Raw genomic sequence first — 17,032 nt, forward strand, 5'->3', positions numbered from 1 at the left:
CGTATATGAATGTATATGTATATATTTGGTTAATCCGTTTTACGTTTTACTTTGCTAAATGTAATTTGAATAGCTTATAGTTCATAATAATAAAAAACTGTTCTTTTTTTTTTGTTCTTGTGGTTGTTTTTGCATTACTAGCACCCAGCACGTACATGCTCGAAATAAATTCATATGATTTGGTTGTGTTTTGGTTTACATTTTCCCCGCCTTTTCCGTTCTACACGTACATACATATGTAAGTACCTACTCCATTTGTCACTCTAGACTCTAGAGTCTAGACTCTATACTCTAGAGCAATAACTTAAAGTTCATTTTTGGTGTATATTTTCAAATATATTATTATTTGCTTGATTAATTTCCCGCGTATTTATTTATTATGTATACATACATAGGTATATACATATGTATGTCTGATTTTAATACGACTATTCCTAAAAAGGTTAGTTTTTTAGTTTGCAAACAAAATGCTAAGGGACAGACGTACACAAGCGCACAAGTACACACACACGCAGCCATCGACACAGACACAGACCCAGTCACACATATACATACATATTTTTGTATAGTAGATACATTCAGACATGAAGACTCACGCGGAAACTGGTGAGAGAATACGGTTACAGAGCATTGTTCAGGTTTCACAACAGTGGAATAAATGACTTAATGACGCTCGCTAGGATCAACTCAAGGGCAACTTAAATCAGCGTGGGACTAACTGGGACTCGCCAGGTGGTGGCGGGCAGGCGCTCATCTGCCGCTGACGCTGCCGCCGTCCATTCCTCCGGTACCCAAGTGCACTGAAGTAGCCGACAACTCGACGCGTTGACATTGGCGGCGCTCGACGATGATCGCCGCTGGCAGCGACTATTCGAGCGCGGGTCATACGTTCATCGCGTAGTACACGGATCCCTGTACATGTGGCTGGGCCTGACCCCCTACTCCGATTCCAACCTGCTGCTGTTGCTGTTGTTGCTGTGCCGCTGCTGTTGGGGAGACCATGGTACTGCAGTCACTGTGGGAAACAGTGGCGGCTCCCTCGGGTACTCCACGTTCGCTGAAGCCCGGAATGCTACCCTCCGTCCCGAACTGATAGTGCTGTGACATCAGTCGCTGTTGCTGCTGCTGATGCTGGTGTTGCTGCTGTTGCTGCTGCTGATGCTGCTGATGCTGCTGCTGCTGATGCTGCTGCTGCTGCTGCTGATGCTGCTGCTGCTTATGCTGCTGCTGATGCTGCTGCTGGCCGTAGTGTGCGGCATGGCCGTAGTGTGCGGCATGGCCGCTACCACTAACCACATGCAGTTGCATACCTGGAAGGGCATACCCGATGGGCACCCGTATTGTTTGCTGAGTGACCTGGGAGCGGACAGAGACGATGGGGGACAGAAAGTTGATGGAAATTGGTCGAAGCACTCGCTTGCACTCACCTGCTGGTACTCCAGGATGTTCTGGTGCTGAATGTGGGCCAGCTTGGGGTCCCCGCTACTGCTGGTGGCAAACTGTGAGTATGTCTCCGCGTTGTACGGTATCAGCACCATGGTTTGGTGGTAGTTTCTCAGAGGCGGCGGTGACTCCGGCCGCCGGGTGGGGCTGCGTGCAAAGTGGCTACTGTAGCGGCTGTGCTTGCTCTGCTCGATGGCCGTGGCAGTGGCCGTGGCCGTGACGCTCTGACAGTTCTGGGCGGAAGCCGCTGCAAAGAGGAGCGAGGCATCATCGCCGGCCGCTTCCTGCTGGATCATCGTCTGGCGGAACATCGCGCCGGCGGGCAGCGTCTGGTAATAGGTCTGATGAACGGCGGAAGCGTCGATGGGAAAGCGCTGCTGCTCCCCGGTCTCGCTGTAGAAGCTCCAAGTGCGCTGTTCTGTCTTTTGCTGGGCAATCGTGTTCGCCTGTATTGCCGCTGCCATCTGCTGTTGCAGCTGCTGATGTTGATGTTGCTGTTGGGCCTGTTGTTGCTGCTTTTGTTGTTGTTGCTGCTGCTGATGCTGCTGATGGGACGAGGGATTTAGCTTGGCAGCGTTGGGCATAGCGTAGCCCTTTACCGCCTGCGGCACCGGCTGGCTGTTGACCACCGTGGGGATGGAGGCGCTCAGCTGCTCCTGCATCTGGGCGAGGATCTCGTTGGTGGAGCTGAACTTCGGCTTGATTCCGCGCACCGAGGGACGCTTGTTGAAGCCGTAGTCGTTCTGCTCGTCGTCGTCGCTGCTGTCTTGCGATTGGTCCGCCCCTCGCGTGTAGCGCTTCTTCAGCTGTTCGGTGCGCTTGGCCTCCGCTTGGGCGAAGACGACAAGTTCGTCCTGCTCGGGCCTGCTGGCGGCCTCCTGGCCGGGTGTACCGGCGATGACATCCGGCACCACCTTCCTCACCTCCTCTGAAGCTTCGCCTGAGCCTGCACCTGCACAAGCCCCAGTCCCAGGGCCAACCGCACCTGATATAGGTCCGGCAGCCATGCTGCCCAGGTTTTGTGCTGCCATGGCCGCGGCGTGCTGCGCCACCGGGTCCCCGGTGACTGCTGCAGCTGTGGCCGCGCCCAGGAGCTGGCCCATGTTGAAGTCGGCAGTGGCGGCGACTGCGTAGGTGGCGGCATGGGTGTGGCTATGGCCGTGGTTGTGGGCGTGGGCGCCGGCGGCCAGGGTGTAGTAGGAGGACAGGTCGTCCTTGTTACCAGCCACGCAGGCGGTAAGCGGAGCCAGGGTGGAGGAGAGGAACTGGCGCTTTGGCTCGGTTTGGCGGGGCGGGGTGCGGTGGATCTGGGTGTGGACAACGGGCACCTGGATGCCCATGCCCAGGTCGGGTGCAGCCGGACAGCGACACTCCTGTGGAATGGATCAAGCAGAGAGATTCGGTTTGGGATAAGCTGGAACATGTGAGAGAAACACTCCACCCACCTGGGGTATGATGACAATAGGGTTCTCCTCCAGCTCCATGATCTTCTCCTGCTTCTTGTCGCGGTTAAATATGTCCGCAATCTTTTTGTAGGCCGACGATCCACTCGAGGAGCTGGACACCGAGCTGCTGGGCGAGAAACTCTTCTCCCCGTTCATGAACTTCTGTCCCGCGGTGTTGCTGGGCGCCGGGTTGGGATTCTCCGCGCCGGCGGGACTGTCGCGCTGGGCCAGATCGTCGGAGCCGCGCTCGCTGGGGTCTGGGTCCTCATCGACGTTCCGGGATAGCTCTTCGGCCAGATCCTCATCGATATCGCAGGTTAGCTGCTTGATGCGGTCCTCCAGCGATATGTCCGACTTGACTGCCTTTTTTCTGCAAGTGGGATGGCATGATATGGCTAGTTTTATTAGCGAAACTGGCGAGTGGGGTGCTGACTACTCACTTGATCAACGAGCGGCGAAGGATGTTGCGCTCCATGCTGCGACGCAGGGTGTCTGAATCACCGCAGCTGCCGGGCAAGTGGGTCACGAGGCAGCCGGCCCGCTTCGACTCGTCGAAGGCTCGCAGGGCCTCCGAAGTGAGGACGGGGGCCTGGTGAGCGGAAACGCTGGGGAACAGCTGTCGCACCGCCGAGTTGGGGCGCAGAGCGTTGTTGAAAAGTGTCGAGTGCTTCTTAATTGGGATTAGCTCGTTGATCTGGTTTTCGCTGTCATCAAAGTCCTCAGCTAGCGACTGGGCGTCGCTGTCGGCACCGACATTCGCCTGGTCCTCCGTCACAAAACGCACCGAGCGCTTCATGGTGCCGCTCTCCTCCTCCGAAGTGTTGTTCTGGTCATCCGACTGCTGCTCGAACAAAATTTTCGGTAGTTAATAGATTTGATTAGACAGATTGATTGTACTGGACAGTAGACTATATCACCTGGGAGATCGAATCCTGCTTCCAGAGCTTTCCCCCCTTCAGTATGCCGCTAATTTGGGTGGGCGACATCTCCTTAGGCGGAATGGGCGGTGGCATCTCCTCCTCGAATGGCTGTTGCTCTGGTGCGGTAGATGCTGCGGTGACAGCGGCAGCACCGGCTGCCGCTGCTATCGTGGAATTCGTCTTGGCTGGCAAAGCGGGTGGCTGCAAATCCGCATTTGGGGCAGCAGCTGCGGGAATGGCAGAGGGATCCACACTTGCCACTTCCTCGTGTGCCTCCCGAATGATGCGCCGCTCGGTCACTGTGGTCATAGTGGTAATAGTTTCAACAACAAATCTTTTAATCTTGGGCAAGCTACTGACTCCCGGGACTGGTGCCGGTGGTGCTGAGCCATAGCTTTGGCCAGCGGGGGAGCTGGACTTGCCAACGCCCGAATCCTTTCTAGCTTTCACTGCTTAATGGCCACAACACATGGGACACGCACAACAAGAAACCGGCGACGAGCGGCATTCGTGGGGCAAAAGAGACCATTGCATTGGCATTGAGTAAGTGAGAGAAAGTGACAGAGGGCGGGATTGAGAGGCACTCGTGGATGTTGGATCGATGTTAGCAATGCGAGATCGTTATGTACACATGTATGCATGCATTTATGTATATATGTATTTATGTACATGTTAATGCTATGCACAAACGATCGTGCATACAAACCCGATGACAACGTAGAATTCAAATACTTTAAATGAGCACACAAATGAGTCAACCAATTGATTGATAATATGGTATCCATAACAATTCGATAACCAATGATCAATAAGGCTGCAAGTCTGGCTATAAAACAATATGCATACATTCATACATACATACATATGTAAATATGACACAGAAAAAATGAATATAATGTACTTATTTACATACATACATATGTATGATAGCTATCTTCAACTTTGGACATTAACTGAAAATATTCACCCTATCTGGACGTCCAGGTTTTACTTCATTACTTCATTAACAGTTGACAAAGTTAAACGAGAAGGAACGTGTGAGACGCATCTTACGCGTCCCAACTATTATACCCGGTACTCAGTCAAAGTACCTGTCCCATATTGTTTTTTATTGAATTTTATATGAATTTTACATATGACATTTTACATTTTTTCTACACCTGTCATCTACACCTACATAACTTCTCACGCCAACGCGATATTTTCCCCTCCCCTAGAGCCACACACTGCAAATCCACGCCTGAGACGCGAAAGAGGCAGAGATGCGGAAGAGGCAGAGGCCGCAAACTGCAGAAGCAGAGTGTGAATGAGAGAATGTGAAAAAAACAACAAAAGCTGCTGGACGGGGTGGGTTTAGCCACTGCAAATTAATTTCTTCAATGTGGCTATAATTATGATCAAATCGGATCCCAATTTGGTGATTTTATAGATATAGTTTTTAATTTTCTTTTATCTTCAAAATTGTAACTTTGTGAGGTTTTCGCCCTTTGCGGGGCCGGAAGGGGGTGGGGCTCATTTTTTAAATACACTTGTAACAGTGTGAGCATACAGAAGTCTGGATGCAAAATTTTGTGGCTCTAGCTCCTATAGTCTTTGAGTACTAGGCGCTCATCAGGACAGACAGACGGGCGAACAGACAGACATGGCTCAATCGACTCCTGCTCTGTCAAATTAATGTCTTGATTAAAACACAACATATGTATCACAAGTCCGTGTGTGCATTCACATGTACAATAAAACATAGTACATACATACATGTATAAAACTACTCAAACTTAGCCTCAGTGATTGCGAAAGACAAAACAGTGACATTCCTTGTATTAGATACTCGTACTTTGAACTACATTTGGGTTCTGCTTTCCATTTTGTGGCAGAAAAAAAAGAAAAAATCTGTATCCAATGCGAAATTTCGACAAGGGCACCCATTAAACGTTCTGACGCTGTCGCTGACCTCGACTGGATGGGATTTTCTCAATGCCACAACGCCCGAGACTGGGCCACTCTGGATCACCGTGATTGCATGGATGGGGGTCGCTCAATGGAAAAACCTGCAACGTGCATAATGGATGCAAGGAAAATGGGAATGGATCCCATCCGGCTTGAGATTGTGGGATTGGGGTACTGGGGGAGGGTGGACTGTGGGGTGCATTGGTGGTACTGTACCTGCAGTGGGCGATGCCTTGTGCTGGGACTGCAGCACATACTTGGGCCGCTCCTCGCCGGCAATGATCTCCTTCTGGGTGATGCGACGCTCCGGTGAACTTGTGTGCAGGGGCAGCAGGGCCACTGCCGGCACCCCCAGTGGCGTCATCTCCTCTTGGCACTGCGGGGAGGCGCATTCTGGAAATCGAGGCGAAGCCGCATAGCCGAAGTTGATTAAAGCAACATATCAAATTATGAATCGAATGCAAAGATTTGTATACTCGTATGGACCCATTTCCGGTGCTGTGTGCTGCGGAAGTGTATGTATGTAGCTATGGGTAGGTAAATATTTACAAATGTATGTGTATGGACTTGTTGCATTCGCGGTTCGTCAGGCGCAACAATTAATGACAAACTCTGCTCAGACAAGCCAACGGACTGACTGAATGACTGTCCCGCTTTCCTCCGCGTTCGCGTTCGCACCGGTCCGACCCATTAATTTTCTGGTTGACAGTCAATGAAGCGCAACAAGCGACATTAATGCAAGTGTATGCGATCGTGCACTCAAATTCTCCCTTGAAAAGTATCATTCTAGGGGTTAAGCCAAGACTTGACATTACATCAATCCATAAATTTCCCTTGAGAATTTCCCAATTCCATCGCAATCTTCATCTTCGCCACAAAATGAATTGAGGTGAATCGGCAGTGAGTTTGGCTAGACATGTATGTGGATCTGGCAGCTGTAGCCCTCACCAGAACTCACGTAAATGAAACGCCTCCGATATCCCTCCCTGGCTGCTTACCTGCTTCCTGTAGTTGCTTGGCGGCGCACTCTGCGCACTCGGCACACTCCGTGCAGACGCCCTGCAGGTCCTCCTCCGACTGTGGCTTCTGTTGCTGTGGCTGCTGCGGCTGCTGTTGTTGCTGCTGGGCACTGCCCACGGGCGGTGGTGGCGGCGGTATCTGAGTGGTAATGTTACGGGCGGCCAGCATAGCTGCGCGCTGCTGCTGCAGGCGCTGGATCACTTGCAGCTGTTGCAGATGCTGTGCTCCGAAGATGTGGCCACTCAGCGCGCCGCCGAGTGTGTTCTTCAGACTGCTGTCCTTGTAGCCGTCGGGCGGGCTCAGCGCAGCGTCGTCCACAAACTCAATTGGCGGCTGATATTTGGGACTCTGTGTAAAATAAAGTAGAAGAACAAAAAGAAAAACAGAGAAGGAAAAGGAAAAGGAGGAACACATGTTAGTTTGCGCATAGTTCAAGTCAATTTGTGTTATTATTTGCTGGATTAAGGCCGCAAATCGCATTAAAATACATCAATCCAGCAATCGCCAGTCCCATTCGGATTCACCAAAGTCTACCGAAAAGTGAATATGGCCATTAAAGAACCATACAGCCATCCAACATGGCGGAGGGACAAGGTGCAATGATATTTATACCCGCTACTCGAATATTTAAACCCACCGGGTTTATAGCATTTGTGGGCGAAAAATAAATCAGGCAGAGTAAAACGTTTCTGACCCTATAAAGAATATATATTATTTATCAGTATCAAAAGCCGAGTCGAAATAGCTATGTCTTTTTGTCCTTCCGTCTGGTGCAGATGAGCACCTAGAACACAGAGACCACACTGAATCAAGTTAGAAAATCTCCTATATACACAATTTTAAAGATGAGAGAAAATTACAAAACGCAATTCCATATAAATTGGCCATATCTATCGATACCTGAATTATGATTGGCTCAGATCATTATTATAGTCAGAATGAAAAAATTCATATGCAGTGGCTTCCCCCACAACTTCCACCAGCTTTGCTTGTGCTTGCTTATTGTTGTCATTCTATCTCGCTCGCAACCTCTGCCTCATGTAGTGTGCGGTTCTGGGGGGGGACAGCTGCAGAAAACATTTTACAAGTTACATACATATGTATGTATACATATACATATGTACATATGTATCACACTAAGGTTACTTACATATTAATGTACATATTTATATACTGACTGAGTGCCATGTATAAAAGCTGTGACGCATACGAAGCGTCTCACAAGCGTTCCTACTCGTTTTATGGTGAACATAAAACTATCAACAAAATTCGTCTCATTTGGTTTAAGAATGACTCTGATATCTTCTGATACATTTATTTGAATTAAAACCAGGTTTCGGCATGGCCATAACCCTTGTGCACGGGAAAAGCTTATTTTTTGCTCAAAAATAAAATTCAACTTTCAATTTTCACTTATTCTTACGTAGTAAATGGAAAAGTTATATTTATTCTTCATCAGTGAGACAAGATAAACCATAATAACCCACTTTAAACACACAAAAAAAAAATTTCAGTTTTATTTATTTATATATGTATGTATACTTATGTACATATTCAATATTTAATTTTGCAAAAAGCAGCTTCTACTCCAAACAAAAGTGGGCAGTCATATTCGGCAAATGAGCTCATCAACAACATAAGCAATAAATGTTTTCGTAAATGCTGCGCCGAAAGATAAGAGATCTTAGCCCTCTTATGCGTGTGGCTGCTCTTGGCTATGATTATCTTGTATGTTCGTACATACAGCTGTGTTGAATGAAATAGTAGTGAGCAGCTTACCATTTTCCCAACTGTTTTTCGGATATTTCCGTCAGCCAAATTTAACAAGTGCCAGCTCTATGGAAAGCCAAAGCCATGCATTATAACCCAGTAGAAATCAAGCTAATTTTGTATTCCATCTTGCTCTTTTTCGTGAAAGGGTCGCCTGGATTGGGTCAATAAAGTCAAGCTTCGATACGAAACAAGAAGATGGAATGCAAATGTAATATTGTTTTTTCGGGTTTATAATGTTAACGTTCCAGTCTGTTCAAAAGGGTATCACTTGCTTAATTCGAAAGACTGGAAGGGCCTTAAAAAGAGTTGAGAAAGTGGTAAGCTGCGGCTATTTTTCATTGAACACAGCTGTGTTTATGTATGTTCATGCATATGAAATAAATGCTCTATTTATGAAGCTTATCTGAAATCTTATCTTAAGTCAAAGCTTAATTGCATTGGTGCATTCGTTGCTTTGCGCATTCTTATCACGTTGTTAAAATGGGCCGCAAGCGTAACTGTCTTTCGCTTATTCTTTTTACTTTTAACAATGAAAGTAATATTTCGGAGTGAAAATTTTGCAGGAATTATGCCTGCATATGCCTAATATGCAAGCGAGTTGGTGGAAGAGAAGAGTGAAGTTCCAGAAAAAAATTCAATTTTCAGTGACGATGTGCCCAAGTGAGGTACAGGATGCATGTGTTGATCGCGTGACCGCTCAAAAATGCCGTTTTCCGAACTCAATTCAGAGAGCTTCAAAGTTCTTACAAGCCAGATTTTTAGTGGCCTGCAAATGCCTGCAGTTACGTCAATCAATGTCGCTATCTTGGTAGACGAAAAGTACGAAAAAATAAAAATAAAAATTGACTGACCGAATGCTATGCCTGAAAATGGACACAGCCACTAGACTGAATCGGGGCATGTTAGGCATAAATGTCCAATATTACTTTGGAGGTGAAAATGTTTTTGGCCATAATAAAAGTATTTAGAAGACATTCAATGTAAGAAAAGTGCAAATATACTCGATAACAACAGACAATGGCCGCAACATGATCAAGGCAGTGGAGCTATTAAGTGATTGTTCGCCATCAGTAGATGCCAGTAGCAAGTTGGATATAGCAGATGAGAATTGGGATAACGAGGCACTGTTGAAGGACGCAAATATATTTTCAATATCCTCAATAAAATGTGCAGCACCTACACTGCAACTCCCTGTAATAGATTTTTACAAACACGTAGATTCCCTTGACTTCGTGGAGAAAGCTAGGAAAATTTTTAAGATTCTAAGAACTCCGTCATACAGGTGGGTTTTGTTTGTTTTTTTTTTTTTTTGTACGGGCGCTGCCTCTGCCTCTGCCGCGACTCTGCAGTGTGTGGGTCTAGGGAAGGGCGGCGAGCTAAAGGAGCGTGTTAGTGTGAGAAGTGTTGTAGATGTAGATGACAGTTGAAGAAAAAATGTAAAATTTGACGTAAGAAGCGTCCACACGTCCCTTCTCGTTTTTATTGCAACTAATCAATTTTGATTTTCTAAGGTCTCTAATATAAGCTAAGTCACCAAGAAAGAGTAAATGTAACTCGAACAGCTTCCCGAAGGCCAACATCCCTCTTCTTTCATGCTTTTTGAACGCATAGGCGAACGCATAGGAGAAAAACGAGAAGGGACGTGTGAGACGTTACTTAAGCGTCACAACTTTTACACCCGGTACTCAGTAATACATCTGCACCTTAGCGGTTTTTTTTAAATATGAAATGTTTTCTACATCTTTCATCTATATCTAAATACATCACTTCTCAAGACAAGACGCTCTTTTAGCTCGCCCCCTCCCTAGGGCAGCACACTGCAGAGGCAGAGGCCGCACACTGCGCAAGGCAGAATGTGTGAACAAAAAATAAATTCAGCTGGACGGGACTGCAGTGGGACTGCAAATTTATTTCTTCGTTCTGGCTATAATAATGATCCAATCTGATCCCAATTCAGTTATCTGATATATATAATCATTCCCTACGGAATGGCGTTTTTAGTTTTCGTTTATCTTCAAAATTGTGGCTGTGGGAGATTTTCGTCCTTTAGGTGGCAGAAGGGGGCGGGGGCTCATTTTTTAAATTCACTTGTAACAGTGTGAGCATACAGAAGTCTGGATGCAAAAGTTGGTGGCTCTAGGCGCTCAATAGGAAGGAAAGACGGACTGACAGACATGGCTATATAGGCTCTGGTATTGATTCTGATCAAGAATATATATACTTTATGGGGCGGAAACGTTTCCTTCTGTGCGGTAGATACATCCACTTTGTGCACAAATTCAAAATATTTACTATTTACTCTTCGAGTACCGGGTATAAAAAAAGAGGAGGAACGTTGTGAGACGCGCTAGAACGGTGGTCAACTTATATATCCGGTACGTAGTCGGTACATACGTACGTATGTATGTGCGTATATATATTTATGAGTCAGAAACGTTTCCTTAGTGTTTTTTTTTAAATTTTACAAATTGTACACCGGTTATAAACGTTGTGACGCGTAAGAGCGTCTCACACATCCCTCCTCGTTTTTTTCTGGGGTAGCTGAGTGTTATGCAACGCCTTCTGTAAACTTTTAAAATCCACTAAATGCATATTAAACTCTTCAGGCCAGGGCAGGACGGTGCAGGACGAACATGGCCAGACTTGGCCGGATAAATGAGGGAGAACATTCTTGAGCAGCCCCAAGTGAAGAGCCTTGGGCGACTGCTAGAAGAGTAAGGCGAGGCAGACAAGGCAGGCCCCACCGGTCCGACCCGACCCGACCCCGACAGCGATAATAAGCAAACAAGCGGTGCACTTAAGTGACGCTTATGTGGCAGCAAATTGAAATTTAAACGCAACTCAAGGGGCGCTCAGGATCGATACGGACAAATGAATGCATAAAGGTACATATGCACATACGTATGTGTGTTTGTCTGTATATTTGAAAGTGTTCATGTAGGTGTGTCTGTGTGCATCCGTGTAGTTAGGAGAGGATGATATTAACGAAGGAACAAGATAGGAATGTCCGAATCAAGAGAGTAGCTAAAATTCCGACTGCAACTTTGCTTTCCCAATGTCCTTAAAACATAAATGCGCCCATCATGAAAGCACGCACGCACACACTTACGGACCACAGCACAAAACAATATATTGTACATACATGTGTATGTACAAACTTGAATAGATGTACAGCGAGAGAGAGAAAGAGAGAGTTCGACAACGGCAACAATGATATTGCCGCTGCAGTTTTGAGTTACACTTACTGCCACAAGAATGCCTTTTGAACAAAAGATTTAAAGTGATTTATGCACACTTGCCTCCCAAGGAGGAAGAAGGGAAGAACTTGTAGCGCTTTGCAGCCGACACAGATTCATACACATACAGATGCACATATGCACATACAGATGCGAGTCTTGCGGTATTGACTTCCGCTCTGAAGCGGAGCTTGGAGGGAGAAGACAGCAGGACAGTCCCGAAAATGGGGCTGTGCTTATTGCAGCTACAATTTTTCACACATTAGTAATCAACATGAAATGTGTCACAGTGTTACAGGGGCTACTGGAAGGAATAAAAGCCATTAAAAATAGGTCCCAGTTACACGGTTATGCTCAAATATTTTCTTCTGGTGTCCTTCAAAGAAAGCGAAAGGAGGACAAGCAAACAATGTATGCGAACTTGCGCAAAAATCATGTGAACTTGATCGCGAAAGGCTATTGCACGTACATATTAATAAGTCTAGTTCAAGGTATTCCGAGTTTTCCAGACCATTCAATATGTGGGAATGTGTGTGAAAAGCTTCCTTTCGACTGAATCAGGGTTGGTCAGGCTACAAAAACTAGAACCTGAAGCTGGACCGAGCATCTGTAGAACTCTAATTGAGTCCTAATTAATGGTAATTATGTAATAAATAAAAACGAATGATGTTCGCACTGCCTTCGACTAGTCATGGAAATATTCTGCTCATAAAAAGGAGTACTTTGACATCTTGTGCAAAAAATACAAAACCCGGACGAGTCAGCAAGGAACGGCGTTCAGAACTTTGTTGGATATTGCAGCAGTGTGGACGGGGTTTGGGCCCTGCGGCTCTGGTGGCAATCTGGAGCGAGACCCCGAGTGACGACTAATGCGCCTACAGGTAGTTGCTGTTGCTTTTGCTGTTCGAGTGGGAAATCCAATCTGTTTCCGTTCTCCCCCCGTTTAAGCTATCTGCCCTAGTGCATCGTGCACTCATGCACTCACCTGTGGAGTTCGTCCATCGCCAGCTTCAGCGGCATTGACGGCGTAGTTGCACTGGCATCCCTCCTCGCAACAGAGCCGAACCAGCTCGTGCTCGCCGCAGGTGCAGGGCTCCTCGTCCTCCTCATCGTAGGCACAGTCTTCACGGATCAAAATAATGTAGTCCGCCTCGAAAAACTCGTTGCGCGTCTCATCGAATACCACACGGTTCTTGCGGACCGGCGGTGGTCGATTTGGTTTCTTCAGAAGGCCACGCAGCTGACCGTTGACCTCGCGCATATTCAGGCCGTCTTCGGATGCTGCTTCCGTAGCAAAGACGGGCGGACTGGATGAGTTCCTGGTTGTTATTGTGGAAGCGGTGCTATTGCTCTGTGATATCCCTCTGGCCGTGTTCTGCTGGCTGTCCTCCAAGCTGGCTAGGCACTCATGGCACTGGCATGTGCTGTCTTTGTCGTTTTCGTTATCGCTATCGCTATCGTTATCGCTATCGATTTCGATGTCGTACTCCTGTTGCTCGCTCACGAACTCTGCCAGCAATTCGTCGTAGCACTGAAAGTTTCCAGCCTTATTTTTAACCTGACTATGGACCTGTGAAGTCTGCCTCCGATGATGAATACGTGTGTTATTCAGACTCGGAATCTGATTCTGATTCTGATTCAGGCGCTGGATCTGGTTTTCGTCCTGTTGTAGTATAATGGCAATATCGACCAACTGCAGTTGACGGGCTGCTGTTAGGTACTCGCTGAACCGCTGCACATCGAACTCGCTGAGTGGTGTGGCAGAGGTGATTCCAGTGGCGGACTTTTCGTGGCTAAAACCAAAGCGGCCGCCGTCACAGGCTTGGGTCGGCACAAATGCGCTTCTAGTGGCTATGTCCGTCCCCGTCTGATCGTCGCTGTCCGTGTCCGTATCTGTTTCGATTTCAATCACCACTTGGTCGCTGGCAGCTGCCAATGTGAGCTCCTCAAACTGGCCTGCACTCTGACTCTCTCCGCGCCGACGCAGTGGCGACTCGGGACGCGGATTCAGCGAATGTTGCTTCTGCCGTTCAGCTGTTTGTCCAAGCACTGAGGTTTTCTCGCTCTGGCTTGACGATGGCTCGACTCGAATGCAATTTGGATTTAATTGAATTGCACTTGAGTTTGCCACGGCTGCACCTTCATCGGCGGCAGTTTCCTTAACTATTTTATTGTCTTCATCAGGCTGATATTTCGGGGGGCACTGGCGTGTCGTGGCTTTCAAGGTTGTGGCTGTCGGACTCTGGCTGGGGCTGGGGTTGGTGTTGGGATCTACTCCTTTCTCTGAGGGTAGTTTCTTTGTTATGCCTGTTGTTTTCTGCTGTTGCTGTCGTTGTTGTTCGGGCCTCAGGGATGCCTTTACACAATCAATGTTGCTGTTGCTGCTCACGCGTCCCTGAAAATTGTATTGCAAACGTTTCAGCCGCTGACTGGCTACAAAATCCTCGCCCAAATCGTTCTCAAAATCAATGAGATCGTCGTGCTTGCTGCAGCTTGTTGCTGTTGCTGTTGTAGTTGCTGATTCTGTTGTTTTACCTCTGATGCCGTTCTCCCTCGAGCCAAATCCAAAATATATGGCAGATACAAACGGCTCCAATGATTCACAGTCTACGAGCTTCTCATTTTTCTCAACTGCTGCAACTGTAGACGAATCCCAGAGTTCTGATTTCAAGTCCAATTCCAGCAATTCTTTCTGCTCTGTCGCGCCGCTTTCCTGTGAGTCTTCGCGGCGTTGGCTCCTTCTGTCAGTTACTGCTGCTACGGGGGGCTGCTTCGGTGGCTGGTCTGGGGCGGCCTTGTTGTTTGTGACGCTTTTCACGTAATCCACGTAACTACACGCAAAAAAAAAGGGGACACTTTGTGGTGAGCGGAAAACGGCAACACCAGCAACATTATCGGCACTGCCAGCCAAGGATAAATTGGGGGGGTCTGGCTTCGAATGTGGAAATGACAATGGCGCCTGCCTCTCCTTCGGCTGTTTCTTCTGCTGCTCCTTGTTTTTCTTCGACTTGTGGTAGCTGTGGCAGCTCACGGATGTTGCTCTTACTGCTGCTGCAGCTTCTTCTTCTCTGGCACTTTGCACATTTTCACAAATATAAAAAAAATCACCCACCACGCAGGCAGACCATGCGTTTTTCCCGATTTTTTTCACAAATTTTTCTGTACGTCGCGCGCCGTCGTCGCATTTGGAATTGGAGCTGGTGTCGAGGTCGGGCTCGTGGTCTGGGTCGGGGTCCACGTCGTGAGCAGAGAATCTTCTCTCTGTCGCACAATGGTGCTCTTCCGTTTCCGTCTGGCCAGAGCAGGGTTCACCACGCGGAGTAACCTGATTGATTTCCTCACAATTTTCACCAGAATTGGATAGTTTGCACAAATTTGAAGATGCGATAAAACGCTGCTGGTGCTGCTTTTGCTGCTGGTGCTGCTTCTGCTGCTCAGTTGAGACGACTGCCGCTGGGGTTGCTACTACAAGGTTGGCTCTGGAAAGCTCACTGCCAATTGTAGGTGTTGAGCAGGCGCTACACCCGTTGCCACTCTTTGTGATTCTGTCACTGCCACTGCCTCTGCTGGGTGGTTGTTGGCCAGCGTCTGCGCTCACTCTCTGGCTCTGGCTGTGACTCTGGATGTGGCTCTCACGCTCGACTTGCGCGTACTCACATTTCGTGGCCACTTCCGTTGCTGTTGCTGTTGTGTTGTTGTTTTTGTTGTTGTTGTTGCAACTGTATACAGCACGCGCACGCGCGTGCGTCAATATGTCACTCAGTACGTCATTCGCTCCCACTGTCGCTGACTGGCACGCCCCAAGCCGCTGCTCTTGTACCAGTCCCTGCCCCACCAACTGGCCGCTCAGCTGTATCCATGTCCGCTGAAGCGCCTCGCATGGTTCGCCGTCAGCGGCATTGTCTAGGGCGCTGCGTGCCTTGCCTACTAAATGACCCTCGCTCGGGCCTAGTCCACCATTAGCCATGTTGGGCGCTCCTGTTTCCCTGCCACAACTGCTATCATTTCCAGTGCCACTTCTACCGTTATTGTTGCCCCTCTTACAATATTCACTTTCAGTGTGCTTCTGGCTCTGGCTGGACGCTTTGTTGGCCACATTAAGTGTCATTTTGCTACAAGTTGAGCCATCATCCACCTCCCGCTCTCTGTCGCGCTCCAAGCCAGTCGCCAGTGCCAGCGTCAGCATGTCCACAATCAGCATGCTGAGTACTGCCGAACCATCACAATGTGAGCCATTCAATCAAAGTTTTGGGGAGAGAGAGGAGGCGCAAGCCAGGAGCCGAACTAATAGCACACCACTAATGGGATCGACTTGGAGTCGCTGGCCGCTGGCGTGTGTGAATTTTCCTTATTGGCAGTTCCCACAACCGGTAATATATAATTTATATAAATTCTTCACTTCATTTTACATAAATTAAAATACTTTCCGTTTCCAAGGTTCACAGCTCAGACAAGCACGTACCCACCCTTTGGAGGGAATATTCGTTGCTGGCATCACTTATCGTTGTCACTTGCTGCAAGACCGGTCTTAAGTGGAGAGTGAAAGAAACAGGTGCAACAGGGCAGTGAAGCGCATCCTAGGAAAAAGTACAGGACAAGCGCTGCCGCAACTCTGCTCGCGGCTAACCGTTACGCGCCACTGCGTACACACCACCGAACGAAGGGACAAAAAAAAAAAAAACCAAAAATATTGAAACATAAAAATGTTCGAGCTATGTACATATGCGCTGGCTTCCTCTTTCTCAACTTCTTAATCTAGCGGTGTTTCGTTCTCTGCTGTTAACACTGCGCACGTCCGAGCGCTTTTCGTGACGGAAGTCGACTGAGCGAAAGTAGACGCAGCCGCGAATGGAAGAAGGTCCGCCACAGCGCAAAAGTCTTCTACTTCGTCGCGATCTCGGGTTCGTGCTCTTCCACGGTCTCTACCGTGGCCGCATGCGCAACGGCAGAGGCGAAGAGACGTTTCAATGACACAGGGGGACAGCTCGCATTCTCGGTAGTACTCGAATGGGGCAGGGACCGGGGTATGCTGGAATTATATAAGGTAGTCAACTATCTATGCCAATAATAAGTGTGAGTGAAAGGGTTCTGCATAGTAAGTGTTTGTGAAGTGACAGTAGAGGGGGCTGATGGATTCATTTTTTTTTAATTTAATTTTTTTAATAAGTTACTAGAGCTAATGTGTTAGAAAAACTTCGTCCGCAAACAACCTTTCACGTCAACAAGCAACACGCACTGAAAAACAATT

General features: G+C 47.9%; 1 protein-coding gene across 3 annotated transcripts; it reads right to left on the reverse strand.

Moving 5' to 3' along the window:
• LOC117591171 lies at positions 1 to 16,438 on the reverse strand. 3 transcript variants are annotated; one of them, XM_034284296.1, is made up of 9 exons: positions 12,770 to 16,438; positions 6,754 to 7,123; positions 5,972 to 6,148; positions 3,806 to 4,107; positions 3,329 to 3,729; positions 2,889 to 3,258; positions 1,428 to 2,816; positions 1,258 to 1,356; positions 1 to 1,170 (listed from the first exon to the last, which is right to left on the reverse strand). In XM_034284296.1, exons 1-9 carry the CDS (start codon positions 15,983 to 15,985, stop codon positions 883 to 885), a joined length of 6,612 nt encoding a protein of 2,203 aa, XP_034140187.1. In that variant the 5' UTR covers positions 15,986 to 16,438; the 3' UTR covers positions 1 to 882. The 3 variants fall into 3 exon arrangements, with proteins under 3 accessions (XP_034140187.1, XP_034140185.1, XP_034140186.1); XM_034284294.1 differs by having other exon boundaries at positions 1 to 977; positions 1,170 to 1,356; positions 3,806 to 4,257; XM_034284295.1 differs by having other exon boundaries at positions 4 to 977; positions 1,170 to 1,356.
• Between the last annotated feature and the right edge of the window lie 594 nt (positions 16,439 to 17,032).

The sequence above is a fragment of the Drosophila guanche genome, unplaced genomic scaffold, assembly GCF_900245975.1.
Source record: "Drosophila guanche unplaced genomic scaffold, DGUA_6, whole genome shotgun sequence".
Classification (NCBI taxonomy): domain Eukaryota; kingdom Metazoa; phylum Arthropoda; class Insecta; order Diptera; family Drosophilidae; genus Drosophila; species Drosophila guanche.

Excerpts from the sequence above, each read along its gene's own strand:
- LOC117591171 (XM_034284294.1), bottom strand. The coding sequence starts at position 15,985 with ATGCTGATTGTGGACATGCTGACGCTGGCACTGGCGACTGGCTTGGAG. Across the intron at positions 4,258-5,971 it reads CAAGGCATCGCCCACTGCAG|TGAAAGCTAGAAAGGATTCG; the intron begins GTACAGTACCAC and ends GCCATTAAGCAG. Across the intron at positions 1,357-1,427 it reads ACATCCTGGAGTACCAGCAG|GTCACTCAGCAAACAATACG; the intron begins GTGAGTGCAAGC and ends GTCCGCTCCCAG.